The sequence below is a fragment of the Plasmodium malariae genome (assembly GCF_900090045.1).
Source record: "Plasmodium malariae genome assembly, contig: PmUG01_00_41, whole genome shotgun sequence".
Lineage (NCBI taxonomy): Eukaryota > Apicomplexa > Aconoidasida > Haemosporida > Plasmodiidae > Plasmodium > Plasmodium malariae.
In genome coordinates this window covers 56,291-74,309 of record NW_021638315.1, presented here as the reverse complement: position 1 = coordinate 74,309, position 18,019 = coordinate 56,291, and the positions used below count along the sequence as shown (strand labels likewise).

The 18,019-nt window shown below is 19.5% G+C and overlaps 2 protein-coding genes and 1 pseudogene across 3 annotated transcripts; 2 read left to right on the top strand and 1 right to left on the bottom strand.

Moving 5' to 3' along the window:
• Positions 1-8,996: 8,996 nt before the first annotated feature.
• Positions 8,997-10,051, top strand: PmUG01_00070400 (fam-l protein; the record flags this gene model as incomplete). The annotated part of the gene is made up of 2 exons (XM_029006010.1): positions 8,997-9,083; positions 9,212-10,051. 2 exons carry the CDS (start codon positions 8,997-8,999, stop codon positions 10,049-10,051), a joined length of 927 nt encoding a protein of 308 aa, XP_028859209.1.
• A 3,474-nt stretch (positions 10,052-13,525) lies between these two features.
• PmUG01_00070300 (fam-m protein) lies at positions 13,526-14,225 on the top strand (the record flags this gene model as incomplete). Its single annotated transcript, XM_029005999.1, has 2 exons — positions 13,526-13,612; positions 13,737-14,225. The coding sequence occupies 2 exons, from the start codon at positions 13,526-13,528 to the stop codon at positions 14,223-14,225; spliced, it is 576 nt and encodes a 191-aa protein (XP_028859208.1).
• Positions 14,226-17,067: 2,842 nt separating this feature from the next.
• Positions 17,068-18,019, bottom strand: PmUG01_00070200 (annotated as a pseudogene). Its single transcript is given in 4 exon segments — positions 17,068-17,178; positions 17,193-17,495; positions 17,509-17,697; positions 17,711-18,019. Coding segments are annotated over 4 exon segments (912 nt in total).

The following is an 18,019-nucleotide window of genomic DNA, read 5'->3' as shown; positions in this document are numbered from 1 at the left end:
AAATTCTAACTTTTACAAAATATTGTTCATCATTAAATATTTTATATTGAGTACTCACCTAAATATGCATACAATTATAATAAGTTTCTCCTAATATATATATATAATTAATGAAGTATTAAAAATACTTTGAGTTTGTCGTAATGGTAGTATTATTATGAGAAAATGCTATAGTACCATATGTAAAGAAAAAATTATATACATGAAATACATACCAGTAAGCATTAACAAGTTTAAAAAAATTATATATCTTTGTTGTTTACGTATAATATTTCATAAAGATTTGTAACGTTTCCTAATTTTTTATTTTTGATGCATAAAAAAAAAATAAAAACATGCTATAAGATTTTCTTGACTAAAATTCTTAAACTAAATTGAGGATACTTATAAATGTATTAATTTCATCGCATCCGTGAGTTTTGGAATTGATATATATACATTTCTTTTTTAGTGTAGAATAATTTTTATATAGTTAAATTCCTAAGAAATAGAAAAGAAATGAGATCTAAAAATAGAAAAATAATTAATTTCATTAGATCATATTATTATACATATATACATGTAGGAAAACTAAAATAAGTAAATGTTTAGTTAATATTCGAACAATACATATAGTTAGTTCATATCGTTACCTTTATATTAATTGTTATGTGTTAATTGTTGCTTTATTCAAATGTAATCATATTTAAATAAATTTTCTTTTTTTAGAATTTATAGATAATTATTTCTTGTTTTTGGAAACAAATTATACTAAAATTACATTGTTCTAATTTTTTTTATTTGTATAGAAATATTTAAAAATATTAATAATACAAATGCATGTATTATAGAGAATTACAAAATACAACAAAATTGAAGAACACTCTTATAGGTTAACATAGAAAAAAATATTACAGAAATATTCTTTTGTATAAGGAATAAAAATTATTTATATAAAAATTGCATAAACGGAAAAACAAATATGATAAAAGAATTTTTATACAACTGAAAATCTTGTTTTTAAGTAATTATTCTTATTCCATGGTGCTATTAGCTGGCCTTTTATTTGTATATTTATAAAATACATAAAGTTAATTACATGAAAACAAATTTCTTTTTTACTAGAAGCCACCAAAGGAAAAGATAATTATATATTTTTGACAGGTATAACTTTAATACCTTAAAAAAGTTAAATTATTCATCCAAAAAATTAAAGAAAATGCTTTTTTTTGAATCTTCGCTTATTATGTTTTTAATTTTTATATGTTATTATTGTTCTTTAAAATATATTTTTTTTCTTCACCTCACTTTTTAATGTATTTTAAGTATTTACATGTGTGCACATATTCCTTAAAAGTTCTTTCGTACATATATTCATATCTACCTCTTATTTCACATTTTTATTTTTCCCTTTTACATCGTTTTATTCTGCTTTTCTTTTGTTTTTAATTAATTTCTGAAAAATTAAAATCAAAAAATAAGAAATTACTAAACGTTAATGGATTTCACGCACGAGTTTTTAAAAATACTGTAGGGCTAAATTTGAATTTTACAGTTGTGGAAATGTCACCGAAATGTGTGCATAATGTTGAACTTATATAATAATTGTTATTATACGCGCAATTAAAAATGGAAATTTTTTTTTATTTTCTGTACTTAGGGTATCAATTTTCATTATATCTATAAGAATTAACGTAGTGCACAAACTAGTACCTTAATAAATATAAAATAAGAGAACTACGTGAATGAATATTAAGTACATGAAAAATTAACAATATTATATTAATGAGATGTAAGCTTTCTTTTTTTAAGTTTTTTTCACTACTATCAAGATGTCTTATTTATTCTGAAAGCAGGTTATGTTGAAAAAGGAGAGAATGTAGAAGAAGAAAATCATTTTCTGACAAGATCGTGCAAAACTCTAAGAATATAAAAAAAAGGTAAATAACATAAAACGTGATTGATATTGATATAAAAACATATGTATATCTGGTTATTTTAAGAAAACTTTTTCTGTCCCTATTTTTTTCATTGTTCAAATAGATATTACGAAGCTTTTTTGAAAACGAAAGTGGATATATATATAAATGTTTTATTCAAAAGAGACAAAATAAAAATATTAGTGTATCTTTTTACACCATTTTTCTAATTTATTTTTTCTTTCCATTGCATATATGAAAGTGCAAAAATTCGAAAAACTAAACCTATAATTATGTAGTTTCTTGGGAATCGGTGTCATAAGAGTTGAAAAAAATTATTTTCAAAGAATTTATATGTGTGAATCATGCTGCTATACTGTGTACATATGTATGTGCATACATTCGTGTATATTTACATGTACATAAGAACATGTGTGTATGTAAATGCATATAGGAGTGTGTGCACATGTACATATGTATACTTACATAATGTAAAGTACGAATTTATATATTTAAAGACATATACTTTCTTTTATTTTAAAAAAAGCACCTTTATTTTTAAACATAAAAAATTATATTGAATTATTTTCTATGTTATTAACATGATTTATGGAAGCATGTTTTCCTACATAAAAGCAATAATATCTAATAAAACAAATAAGATGCATTTTTTACAGCTTGATTTATCTATTTCATTTTATGCAATCATTATAGTAATTCGTTATTATTTCTGAGATTCGTACATATATGTATACATTTTTTTTTATGTTGTTGTACCATGCATGTGTAACGTGAATAAAGGAATCCATAGGAATAATACTTTAATAAAGTTACTAATGCTCATTTAATTTATTAAAACAAAGATAAATAGAATAAGAAATTCATTATGGGAGAACAATTTTATGTCATTAACTGAATCAATTTGAGGATATAATTGAGTTCATACCTATACACGTTAGTAGAATAGCATTATTCATTATTAGATGCATTTGTGTGCACATGACAAGCAATCATATATATATGCTTATTTATACTGTCTCCCATTGTATGTTTTAGATTATTTATAATGAAATGTTATAAAAGGGAAAATATGTGTACACATGTATATGTATACAGACTTTTGCATATTGGAAATTAATTTATATTACTTTACAGATATTACCAACTTATGTTTATTTTTTATATATCTGAAAAATTTGGGATAAGTACATGTACTTAAAAGAGAATGGAACGAATGATAAAATTAAGATAAATAACAAGAAAATATAAAGACAATGCATGAATTCGCTAAAAGAGTTACTTCCCTTAAGGACGTTAATAAAGAAAAGGGATAAGAAAGCATATATATTATAACTCACTTGAACTGTGAGCTGGTTAAATTAATTATTTTAAAAGAAAATTCGTTTAACTGTAGCCCATTTTATATTACATCAGAAATGTTATCGTACGTCTGATTACCTCTATTAAATATCTTTATATGGAAATCAATTAATGCATTCATCGTAAACATGGAGAATGCAAAAAAAAACGATATAAACAATACAAATGTATAAGGAGAAAAGGTATAATCAAAAGGCTAAAATCTATTAATTCATCGTAATATGATAGTAAACATTTCATATATGTAACTAAGTGTACATATACATAAAATGTACTTATATTTTGATAAATATGTTCATTATTTTCACAATAATAAAACAAGTATCTAAGATAAGATACACATGTAGTAATAAAAAATATGCATAAGGAAATTATGTATGCAAGTTTGAATGTAATGAATGTATTTAATTGTAACAAAAAAAAGGAAAAATTATACGTTAATTTTTTTTTTTTTTTTTATAAGAATTACATTATATATATATATATATGTTATCTTATTTGTAATGAGAATGTATTAGATCAGTTGTTAACTACTTTATTAGAAAAAATAAATATCTGTATATTTCTAGAGTAAAATGAAACACACATGCATAAAACTCATAATGGTCCTAATGTTATTGAATATTTTAATATATAAACGTTTATGTGGACATACATCAATAGAGGTCATAGTAATATTAGAATTGTAGATAAGATTTAATAGTTGTATAATATGTATTATTTTGAAAATATTAAGTAATGAAATAATTAGAAAGAAATAATTTCCCTAAAAATATGTATAGCACATATTATTTTTTGAACAAAATATTAAAACAAAAAAAATCGTATGACTTATTATAGCATTAAGTACATGCTAAATTAAAAGAAACTTAATATAATATAACAAAAGTTATATTTATGAGAAATTATATTTAAAATTGACATTATATATACAATAATTTAAAAAGTATGAATAGATTAATTTAAGTATATATGAATTAATAAATATGCATATATGAAACATATATATATATTTAATACTTCTACTCTCTCATATAGTATTTGTTCATTCAGGAACTAAAGTATTTAGAAAAAATGAAAATTGTTTATTGAATGTTCATTCATTTTTCTGAATATATGCAATTATTTAATTTAAATTGATCTGGAAATTTTTAATAGTTCTAACATATATAAAATAATTTAGGCAAAAATTATGTTCCTAAATATTATTAACTGTATTAGTTACACAAATATTTAGAAAGGAATTATAAAAATGGAGCTTATAAATTCATGTAATTTATGCCATACTATATTATTATTATTAGATAGTTTTAATTATTAAGATAATTACTTTTATATTTTTATATTAACACAAATTTGTAAATTTTGACAAGCGGACATCCAAATGAAAGAATCATTTAAAGGTCTTGAAGAATGAATCTTTTTATATATATATATATCTATATATATACTGCATATATATGAAAAACTGAAATAACGAAGATTATTTTCTTATTTGGGCGCAATATTATAATGTAATATGTGTTATATGGCCTATTATAAATATAAAGCATTATTATATTTTTTTTTAAATATGTATTTTTTGTATAGATGTAATTTACTTGCAAATATTCTGATCAATTTATAATTATACTATCAAAATAATAAATTGTGCTTTATAATTATTTACATTTACGCTATTAAACAAAAACTATTGAATATAACTATTCCTTTTTTATAGATACTTTTCATAAAATATCTAATTTATTTTAAGTTTATATATGTAATTTAAAATATGGTTCTCAGTAATATTTATATGTAAATCAATGAAAAATATATAAGTTTTTATCTGATCCATAAAAATGTTAAAATATAAAGTAGGCATTAAATATTCTCCAAAATTTTATTATTTGTTTTTTTATATATTATATTTTTGCATTTCTAAACAAAGTTATTTTTTGTTGTAAATTATATTATTTGCAGTGATTTTTTATTAGAATTTTTTTTTTTAAGTAACATATTTACTAAAATATTATTTTATTAAATTCTTCTCCTTTTTTAATATTATTATTTCTATAGAACATATAAATTTATAATTTTTTTTTCTAAAAAATAAAATAATAAAAAAATATAAATTGCTTTATTTTTAAATGTAATATATTTCACCTCAGTAATGGTAAAAAAAATGTATTCTTTTAAATTATATAAAAATTATAGTATATCGTTTATAACACAATGGTAAAAATATATTAAAATGTTAAATTGGATAGTAGTTTGTAATTAAAGTTTGTACTCTATTTAAACCTTAGAATGTAATTTTTATATTATTACAGTATAAATGCTATACGTGTAGTAGGTTTATAGAATATATTATAGAGTAACATGTGTCATAAAATAAATTTGTCTTTTTTTATTTTTTTTTCTCTTTAATTCCTATTAATACTATTGTATACTATAGAATAATTTGTGTTTTTCTATTATAATATAATGTTTTAAAAGCATAAACTATATAATGAAGTATGCTCATTCTTAAGTTGCTAAATAACAAATTAATGACTATATTACTAGTATAAGCTAAAGTATCTATTCTTATCGCATATATTTTTTTTATTTTAGTGGTAAAATAAAATCTTTATGAACTGAATAATCCATTTTATTTTAATGTTATTATGAAAATTACTTATAATAAACACTTATACTTGTTCTGTTAGAGTATTAATATATATATATATTTTTTGAGAATTTATGAATAATATTACATTTACAGAAAGTTATTTATTTATGTTACCTTTTTCATAATAACATTCTTGGAAATATTTACAAAAATATATTTAAAATTATATTTGCTTTAATATACTGTATACATGTATTTTATTTATGAAGTTTTTTGTTCTTTTAAAAAATATAATAACTATGTGAATAAATATACCTTTTCATTATTATCTAGTGGATAAACAGTTATAATATGAAAGAAAAAATTTATTTTTTTATTTTAGTAAAAACTCTTATAATTATATTTTATATTTGGGGATGTTCTAATTTATACCATACTGTATAACGATGACATCGCTGAAAACTTGCCTTATATTTTTTGTTAACTGATAATAAATGTACTTATATGAAAATTTTCATTATAGGTAGATTCATCATATAATAAATAATAAAAATATTATTTTTTCATTATGATGTACTTTAAATAAATCTTTAGATAATTAAAACAGTAATGATATTACCTTATATGGAACAAATGGTTTTTCATTATCAGAAAATAAGAAAGTAACGGGAAATACACGATTAAGGATATATTATATGGAATTAGATAAGATGGTTCCGATAATGAAATCGATAATATTAAATCAGCATATAGTGGAAAAGTTTAGTGTAATGTTATAGATAATTCAACAGCTTCAGCAAGAAAATTAGTCAAGAAGTGAGAATCTTCTATATATAATCCATTTACAGTGAGAAATATATTTTTTTTTTTTTGGAAATCTATTATATAGATGATTTTATTATATATATTGTCGGAAATATATAAATAATACCCAAAGTATAAAATATTAAGCGCGTATGTATATCTATTATTTACTCTATAAGAATACATTCATATATAATGTTTTTGTTATTTTTTGTATATCTTATTCCATTAAAAAATTTATTGTCTATTAGAGAATGAATTACAAAGATGATTATTATACTCTAGTGAGAGAACCATAACTGTATTGTATTTCATTTCTTTATTATGTATTTTAGTGTTTATTTATGTATTGGTAAATTCTTAAAATAAACTGTTGCAGCATGAGGAAATGAAATTATATCCTATATACATTTCATATATTGTTTTCAGAAATAATATTTTTCATGAATCCAATAAAATTTCGCTTTATGCTTAATAAAATTATAATCTCACATAAAACAATTGTATAATTTAAACTATTTTTTTATGCTCCCTAGATAATAAACAAATATATATTACTGCACTAAGGTAAAGAAAAATATATTATATATTTTTAACAGTTCTCGTGTTTTTAACTTATATTTATTAAAATAATTAATTATTTTGATGTAATTTAATACGTTTGTGCATTTAATGTAAATAAATATTTTTCTCAAACATATAAATGTGAAATTGATATTTCTCTATATTAACAATATAAATATGTGCTTAATAAGCAAAAATTATATATACAATATGTATCATGTACATTTACATTATGATAAATATGTGATCTTTTAATTTAATATGTAGGATTACAGATAATATAACTTCACTAATCTAATGAATTTATATTTTTAAAAATTATTTATTTTTATTTTTTTTATGATTTTAAGTGATAATTTTTATGAACTTTTAAAAAAATTCTTTATACGTTAATTTTAATTTCCATATATTACGTTGTTTTCATATAGATAAAACAAAACCATATTAGTTTTTGTGTTTAAATATATTTTTTATTTAGAAGTAAATATAACACGTCATATTTATATAAAAATATTATGTAAAATACAGATTTCATAACTTATTTGATGTAAAGTTTTTTTCAGTAGATTTTTTATATATTTCAAGTTTGATATTATTAATAAATAAAGACATAATTCTACATTAATGTATCAATTATTAACGGAACATTATCTATTTAAAAATTATTGAATCATTTTTATAAATGAGGAGATTAAGCCTTTCTCAGATTAGTTTTTATCTTATGTAATTTTTCGAGTTAAAAACTTTTTTAAAAAATTATTTAAATATATATGAAATATATATTGACAAAAAAAAATATTCATTTTATAATCGAATTAAATAACTAAAGTATATTTTCTATAACATTATTATACTATATACTTTGTACAAAATGACTCTATAAATATATATTTCTTTATTTCTGTATTTCTTATAAATATATATATAACATTACAAAAATAAAAATTAATATAAAAAAAGTAGGTAAACTTATAGACTATTCTTTTATATATAATAGTACAAATTATATCTAATTAGATACAATATCTTTCAACAATTATTTTTAAGAAATAAATGATAAGCTTTTATATACCTTTTAAATATATACTTATTAAGTCATACGCTAAAAATTTGATGTTATAAATATATTATAAATAATATAATAAAGAATATATTTATGGGGTAACTAGTGACAAGAGGACAAAAAAATAAAATAAAAAGTTGTATAACCTATTCTTTTCTTTCTTTATTATTATACTGTTATAATAATTAATAAGGAAAAATCAATTAAATGAGTAATATTCACTTAATGTTGATAATTATCTATTTTCTATATTCTCTACATTCTATATTCCTTATATATACCCTACATGGAAATATTATGGAATCATATATATATATATATATATATATATATATATATATATCATTTTATTTAGAAAATTAAAAAAATGGTAATTCAATTAATTCACTATTTTGAATAAATAATTTTCATATTTTGAATATTTATTACCGAATTCATTTTATATTATATTATGTAAAGTTACACTTTTATAAATAATATTAATATTATAATTTTTGTTTATATTTTTAAGGTTACTTTTCTTTATCTCTGTCGTAAAAGAATTTATAGGTGCATACATTTAATTTTGTTTTATTACAATATAATAAAAAAAGAAGTTAAATAAATAATAATAGTGCCCCTTATTAAAAGTGTATTATATTATTATTAATTATATACTTTTTTAGTATATTGTACAATATAAAAGATCTATATTATGGAACAACAAATTAAGTCACTGTTATTTATTAAAATTTTTACTTTTAGCCTTTTATTTTGGATGTGCCATTTTTACATATATATGGTATATTAATATTACTTCAGGAAATTTGTATTATTTATACGTTTTGTGTTGTGTTTTTTTTAATGCTGTTTTTTAGAATGATAATATTTAATCGTATACATAATAATTATTGATATTATTTTTTTTAGATGGCATTTAACAAGCTTTTTGATATAAACTACAATCATCATAGAGAATTATATATAAGAAATTATCGTTCACTTGCAAATTATAAACAGTATAATCATTCAAGTATTACATGTATTAATGATCAGTTACCTAACGGAGTAAACAATAAAAGTGATATCACTAGTAAAGAAAAATATTCTGAAAGAAAAAAAAAATATTCAAATGGAACTTTACCAACTAATGCAAGAAGTCATAGAAAAGATACAAAAAGTAAATCTTGTATATTTGAAACAAAAAAATATTCCCATTTAGAAAAAAAAATATTCAAAGAACTTGATTATGCAGATTTTCTTAAAAAGAACAGGACAATTAGTGATAAAATTTATAAAAAAATAATACTTAAAAAATGCGGATTACGACTTGCTTTACCTTTATTACTATTTTTGGTGTTAGCAATATCATTTATATTAGATAAATTTTGTGGATATGGGCTTACGTATGTTTTGTATAAAGTGATACTTCTCTGTTCACCTGTCATAGGTGTTGAGGAACTAATTAAAATTCCATATCTTTCACACATTAAAAATCTTTCAACATTATATACAAAACCTGCTTCTCCGGCCTTAGTACATTTATATGACATTCTGAACAGACCTCCTTTAAAATGGTTCACAAAAATTTTGGTAAAAAAGCAAGGATCTCCAGTTAGATTCGAAAATCATTGTGTACCATATTTTTTGGGATTTCTAATATATTTTGTGCCTTTATTCATATTAGGTATCATACTTATATCAGGTGTTTTTTATTATCATAAAAAAGTTAAAAATATGAAAAAATTAAGTTCAGAAAAAGGTAAATGAATAATAATTAATATTTGTCTTTGCGTAATGAAATATTTAATATGAACAGTTAACTGTAATATCTTGAATTGTATTCATAATATGAATACTTATAGTTAAATAAAGATTATAAGTGTAAATACATATATCTTTTCTAAAGGATACACACCAGTAAAAAAAAATCTTATTTTTTTTGTGAAATCTAATATATAATATTTTTTAGTTTGTAATTTAAGGTATCGTTTTATCCAAATTGAATATTTTGAATTATTGAATATATTTGTATGAAAAATATGTCTTTGTGTGTTATAATTAATATTAAGTGGGACAATATATATAATTTTATTTATTGCTTGTGTTAATTTATATTTTGACTATAAAAATACTTTTTTATATGTTTTCATTTTTCTCTAGTTTAAAATGAATATTTGTTGACATAATTTGAAATTTTTTTTATTACAATTAATATAAATAAAAATATGTCTTGATTTATTTTTATTGACACGATGAAGACGTATTTTGTTTAATTGTAGTACATATATATATGTTATAAAAGCAAACATAGTATTTACTATATAAAATAAGTTATATGTTAAATTAACTGTAAAAAAATAACATTGTAAATTTCCTTACAACGGATTATTATTTTTTACTTTTTTGATATAAAATATAAATTTACAATATAATATCTTTATCAATTTCAGGTACTTATAATAGTTCAATAACTTATTATTTCTAAATATACACAATTAAATGAAAATGACTACTATTTATCATTTTATTATATATCTTAATTGTAAAGTTAATTTTATATCTAAAAAATTAATTAAATATAAATTATATGTTAAATTTATAAATATACGGTATATATTTTATGATTTTTACAAACTAAACGTTTAAATTAATGAATTAAATGTAATCAAATGTTAACAAATAATATGCAAAAATACTTTTTTTTTTTTCATAATATTAAAATTTTATATACATTCATTTCTATAGAAAAAGATAAATTATTATTAGGGATAATAAAAAAGAATATGTTTTTTCTACTTTTATATAATAATCTGTGTTTTTTATTTATATTTCCTCATTTTTTATGTCTAATAATATATTATGTAAATATATAATATTATATTCTAGAAGCATAGAAACATATGTAGTTTATACTGAAAATTACTAATTAATTTTTATTGGTAACATTTCTTTTTTTAAATAAAATGAAATTAAAAATAAAATTATATTTTTTTAAATAATACATATGAACATTTATTTTCTTTTTGGTTACATAGGTTTTAACTAGGTCTGTTAGAAAAATTTCCATGTATTTTCGTAGATGTTTTAATTAAATAAGTGTAATAATTTATTATTTATATGAAGAATTTGTAATCGTTAAAAAATAATAAAATGTTGTAAAATTACTATTGTAAATGTAAGAATATGTTAATTTCCTTTTATACAATAATGATTAGGAGAAAAAAAAAAATTATTTTAAATGCTTTTATATTTGAAAACCATAATTAAAAGCACAGTGTATTAGTAAAAATAATAGATTCAGAAGTTAATATTGTAAAAAACAATATCGAATCTACAAGTGAATGATATAATAATAAAACGTTAATACAAATATATATATAAGAGAACATTGCATTTATGTTTTACGTATTAAATAAGTATAAGATTAAATATTATATAAGGATATTAATCTACTTATACGTTATTACTTAATTTAGGAAAAATATAAATAATATAGAAAAATATAGATTAATTTAAAAAAATTGGAGAAAACAATATTTAGATATCATGAATGTTGCTCAATCAGAAAAATTGTATTTTCAAGCAATTGTTTAGCTCCATCATATGCTGTAGTGTAATTATTTTTCGTAACCAATTTTATAATATATTTACATATATGTTTTATATTTAATTTTAAAACTTAGTTTCCTTATAATTCACATGAAAATATTATCTATTAGAAAAAGTGTTAGACGATAAAGTATGGAAACATATAAACTAGTTATATATGAGTCTTAATAAGTTGTACTATGAGTGTATTAATAATGTTAAATTATAAAAATATAATAGTATTTGTAATATTTTCAACTTATCTCTGTTATTTAATTATACAATTGTAGGAATAAAATTTTTTAAAGAGTACAATAATAAAATGTTATATATCAGGATAATTGCTATAATTCTCTGTAATTATCATGTATTCATAATTATCACTGTTATGGTTACAGTACATAGGGAATATAAATAATGGACTATAATATTGTTTGTTTTGGTAAATATATTATCAATAAATCATTTACTGTTTATATATTTATGACCATTTATTATAATGAACGTTTAAATTTTATTATTGACTTCATGTATTTATAAAGGAATAAATAAAAAGTAAAAGTATCCGTCTATAGATAAAAATAGAAAAATTACTAAATCATACATCAAAGTAAATTACATTGCTATTTTTTCTTATTTATTCTGTAGATATTGTACACTATATATATTGTTTTTATTTGTAAATTTATTTCATTTGTAGTATCCTTAAATTAATGTAAATAAAGTAATATTTTTGTAACAATTTTTTCATTAAGCAATCTTTTGCTTTTTCTTTTTTTTATAATATTGATATTTTCTCTACTTAAATACATAATTAAAAAATAATTATAAAATTATGTAAATAAATATAAATATTATTAATTTAAAAATAAAGATACGGATTAACTATAATTAAAAATTGTAATTTTCAAATGTTATCGTAAAAGAACAAAATTCAGTCCTTATTTGCTTTCAGAATACATATTTCTTCAAAAATAAGTTAGGTCTGTATAAATTTTACTTTTTAAAAAACATTATACTGAATAAAATGTTATGCTTTAATAGGAACTAATGGATATGTTATAATTAACGCAATACAAAGTGTTGTTTCTTTCATTTAATGATATTATTATGAATATATATTTTTTTTTTTAAAATATTTTTTTTAAAATAAATATTTAAAAATTTTTAATTATTAATTGGATAACATCCTTAAATTAGTAATTATTTTTTTAATATATGGAGAGATATATTATATATAGATTCTCTACATTCCATATCGTATATGAGTTCAGTATTTACATATATTAAGAAAACATATTTTTATTTCTTAGTTTATTCCGAAAAATAATTAATAAAAGCATTATCTAAATTAATACTCTACATTAAATTATATACATATGTTTATATATTTATGAATCAATTCAAATTATTTTGTTTTTATGAAAGTTATTTTTTATTTTTAATAAAGTTATCATAAATGTTATATGTTTTTTGTACTATTTTACTTTATTTATGTGATGAAAATAATTATTTTCATTTTATTATATATTTATGAACGGATAGTAATGCTAAATTTATAAATAAATATATCATCGTTTGAAACTAGTAGTTTGTTGTATTAATGTTAATTTTTTCCTTTTTGAATAAGTAAAAATAATAAATATTTATACAATGAATAAAAGAATTAAGACAAACATATTTATTAAAATTGCTGCTTTTATCATTCTCGAATGGATATCCAATTTTGATAATTATAAGGTATATTAATTTAAGTATATTTTTAATTATTTATATTTTTCCTATTTTATCACTTATTAATATAATATTTTATAATTTGTTCATTTATTCATATTATAAATATGTATTTGCTTTGTTTTTTTAGTGCATATTTATCAAGTTCGTGAATGAAAACTGTAACTATTATGGAAAATTATATACGAGAAATTATAGATTACTATCAAAATATAAACAGGATAATGATTCAAATAATGTATTGTTAAAAGAAAGATTTCCAAATAATGAAGTCAAGAAGCAGACGAATATATCTCATAATGAAAAAGTAACGAGAGGAAAAAGCAATCGGTCAAATAAAAGTTTATTAAATAAGGCACAATACTACACAGAAATTATAGATAATAGCAGTGTAATCTTTGATGGAAAACATTTCCATTTTGAAAAAAAATGGATAAAAAAAAAAGATTATGATAATTTTCTTGAAAAAAGAAGAAGAATTTGTGATATATCCTTAGGGAAAATAAAATTTAGAAGTTATGGATTTGTAATTGTTCTATTTTTTATTTTTTTCTTGGTGGGAATAGGAATACCCATATTACATGGAGTAGGGTTGCTGAAAACTATAGGGGATGGATGACAAAATTACCAGTATTGAAAGATTGTTGGACATTTCTTGAAAAAATATTCGATTCAATAAGTTTATCTCCAGAACATTTATATATATTATCATTTGGAGTACTTCTTATTATATTAACTATTACTCTTATAATAGGGGTTCTTAAAATATTAAGAAATAATGAAAAGTATAAAAAAATTAAGTTGATGACCGAACAAAATGAATAATAAAGAAAAAATATATATTTTTTTATTGATTTTATTAATATGGAGTAATTCATATACTATATTTGAATATATATCCTTAACAATAATGCGTAAAAATGCAATAACTTTATAGATGTACATGTATATAAGTTATCATTATTGAGCGGAACTGTAATAATTTATGCTTATTTTTTGTGAATTTGAAAAGTTTATGGTTTATCATTTTGCATTATAGTATATTTTTTAGAATAATTAAATAGTATTGCTATATGGATTATCGTCATTAAATAGATTCTGATTAAAATTATATGTGAATTAAAAATAACATCATTTTATTGATGTTATATTAAAATTTATATGTTGAATAAAAAATAATTTTGTTCTAATTATGTACTCCAAGCATATGATTATTTAAACAAAAAATCAGAAAAATATATGATCAGATTCATATTATAAATAAGTGTCTTTTTTTGTGTTTAAGGAAACAAAGTAAATGCTTTATGTTTCATTGATATAAATATATTTTATTTAATGAAAAACATCCTATTTATTTTACAGAATAATTTTTATTAGAAATATATTATAAAATGTAATTATTTCTTAACACTTTAAAATTTTTTTTTTTTTTTTTTAATGGTATCCATGTGGAATTATAAATATGTAATAAAATAATATCCTTCTAAAATGCGGTTCTAAGTTTTGGGATTATGGATAATATTTTAATTTCATCACTGTTAATATTTTACTCTATTTTATAAGCTTATGCGTATTAATTAATATGGAATTAATTTATATTATAGGAAAAATATAAACTATCTAGTTTTAAAAAAAAATGAAATATTTTTTTTTATTTACCTAATTAAAAAAATAATTAAAAGAAAAATAACGTGTATTGTAAGTATATTTTTTTAATATATAAACAAAAACAATTTTTTTTTACTGAAATATATTTATTAATTACAAATTAATTATTAATAATATGTTGAATTTGTAGGTGAAGTCAGTATATAATTTTTATAGATTAATTCTTTTAAAATTATATCAATTTGATATTAAATAAATAAATTCATAAAAAAATGTTGCTTTATTATTTTTATAATTTTTTTTGTTATGTATCTTTTTATGAAGTTAATATTTTATATATACGTAGTTTAATAAATTATTACGGTAAAATTAAAAATAATGATTATAAAACTGTAACAAACTATATAACGTTTTTATATTAATTAATAGTATGTACCATATACTAAGGGATTTTGTCTCTAATCGAAATTTATTATGATGACTTTAGAGGAATGATCATGAAAAATAAAATATATATCTTATTATAATATGAGCATTTGAATATATTCTTTCTATATAAACATAACAATGTTTGAATGCTGTAGCATAAATTTAATTTAAAAAAGTTTTTTTTTTTTCTACTTAATGTAATATTAATTATAATCTGAAATCATCACATGTAAATTAATAACTAAATTTTGTATGTGAATTAATTAAAATTAGCTGGTATTCTAAATTTTATAATTAATGAAATGAAACACCACCTATTAATTTTTTCACGATGAAAAAGGGAAATCCTATTTATAAAATAATATATATATAAGAATGTGTACATTCGTTTTATAGTAAGTATAAAAAAGTAAATTTTTTAGAAATCTTTTGCAAAATATTATCTTTCATTTTGTTTGTCCCATGCATATTATCTTGCTAGCACCAATATATTTTTGGAAAAAATCTGTCGTATTTTTCCTTTTGTATAGAGTAAATATAAGTGAAATATGGAATTATAATTTTTCCTTGTTACTATTAAAAATAATTTGCGTTAAAAATTTATACTTGTAATGTAACTTTATATTTATCACATATTTATTTGTTTATCACTGTAGGATGTTACTTATATAAAAGAGTATGAGAACAAAAAATATTAAGAATAGTGTACAATAAGATCATATTTATGCATTATTAACTAATGGTTAAGTGTTTCCCAAATTAAATGCAAAACACAGCATAATGTTTTTCACTTATTATTATATGTGAATATCCTTACTACATTGAAAAATATAATATGCATTATTTGAAGACAATAATATTATAGTTGTTCTGTAATAGGTTAAATTCTTAATTGTGCTTAATCGGATGTGCAAAAACAATAACAAAGGTTTAAATTTTTTCTATAAATACAAAATATATATTCTTTTTACTTTTTCAGTAATATTTATATTTTAAGATTTTTTTTTTTTTATTTACATACTAATAATTATGGTGTTGTTTTTAATGATTTTGTTCTTTTTATTTTATATAATATTTTATTAATAAATGTTACTTTATATGGATATTTAGAAAAATAGTTACTTACCGAATAACCTTATGTTATATGTTTAAGTTTTATTATCTTTTGTTTTGTATCTTAAAGAAAATCAAATGTATAAGCGAATTTTTTTGCTAACTCTTACAATAGCATTGTTTTTACGTTGAACTTTTTTTTGTATAATTTTTATATCAATATTTTTGTATTTTTTTTTACATTTTTATTTATTTTTTTATTTTTATCTTATCTTATTAATTAATAAATATCTACATATATAACATTTATACAACTGAGGAAAGATTTTTGATAGCAAATAATATAAATTGTAATTTTAGTATAAAAGATCTTGAGCTTGGTAAGGTAAATTACGAAAAGACCCTTCACATTTTCTATCTTCTTCTTTATATTTGATTAGCAAGGATTCTCTTGTTTTTTGAAGTTCGTTAATTTCATCTATTTTTTTTTTTGTAGGCGATTATGTAACCAAGATTTCACTGGAGTAAACTATAAAAAAAACAAATATGTATATGTGCCTAAATATATAATTGTTTTATTGTAATTATTTGTGAAATTGGACATACTCGTTGTTTTAGAATATATACACTATTAAGTATAATGTTTATTAACCTTATATAAAAACAATAAAGTGAAAGAAGCTAGTAATACTGCTGCTGTGGATAAACTGGCAGAAAATACATAATCTACTTTTGGGGGTGGTAAAATTCGTGGAAACCTAGAACAAGGAGTTAAAAAGCTCCTTCTATTATCATATGCTTCCTTAATTGAGTAACTCGTTGCAAAATGTATCATCCTTATTTTTTTGACATTTCTCATAAGGTTGAATATAAAAATTGTAACATTTCTGAATTTCTATACAATAATTACCAGTAGATTCATAATTTTTTCCATTATATTTTTCAAAAGAATTATAATAACTATATAGTTTTGTAAGATTATTTAAAATTTGAGGATCAATTTTTTTTTATTTCTTTCTTACATATATTATATATTTAGGATGAAAGTTTCGCGTATTTGTTAAACCAATCATCTTGTTCTGTTTATTTATTATCTGAATTTATCCTATGGTTCAAGAATATACAATGTTTTGGGCTATCAGAATGATGACGTTGTTATACTTCAATTAAATATCTAGCAACCTCTTGACATGGAGTAATGAAATTACCACTAAATTGCATACATTTTATTCCACGATTTTCACCACTAACTCCGCCCATATTTTTTTGAATATCATTGATGACTTTATCAAATTCCTATTTATAAGCAAGGTATAATTCCAC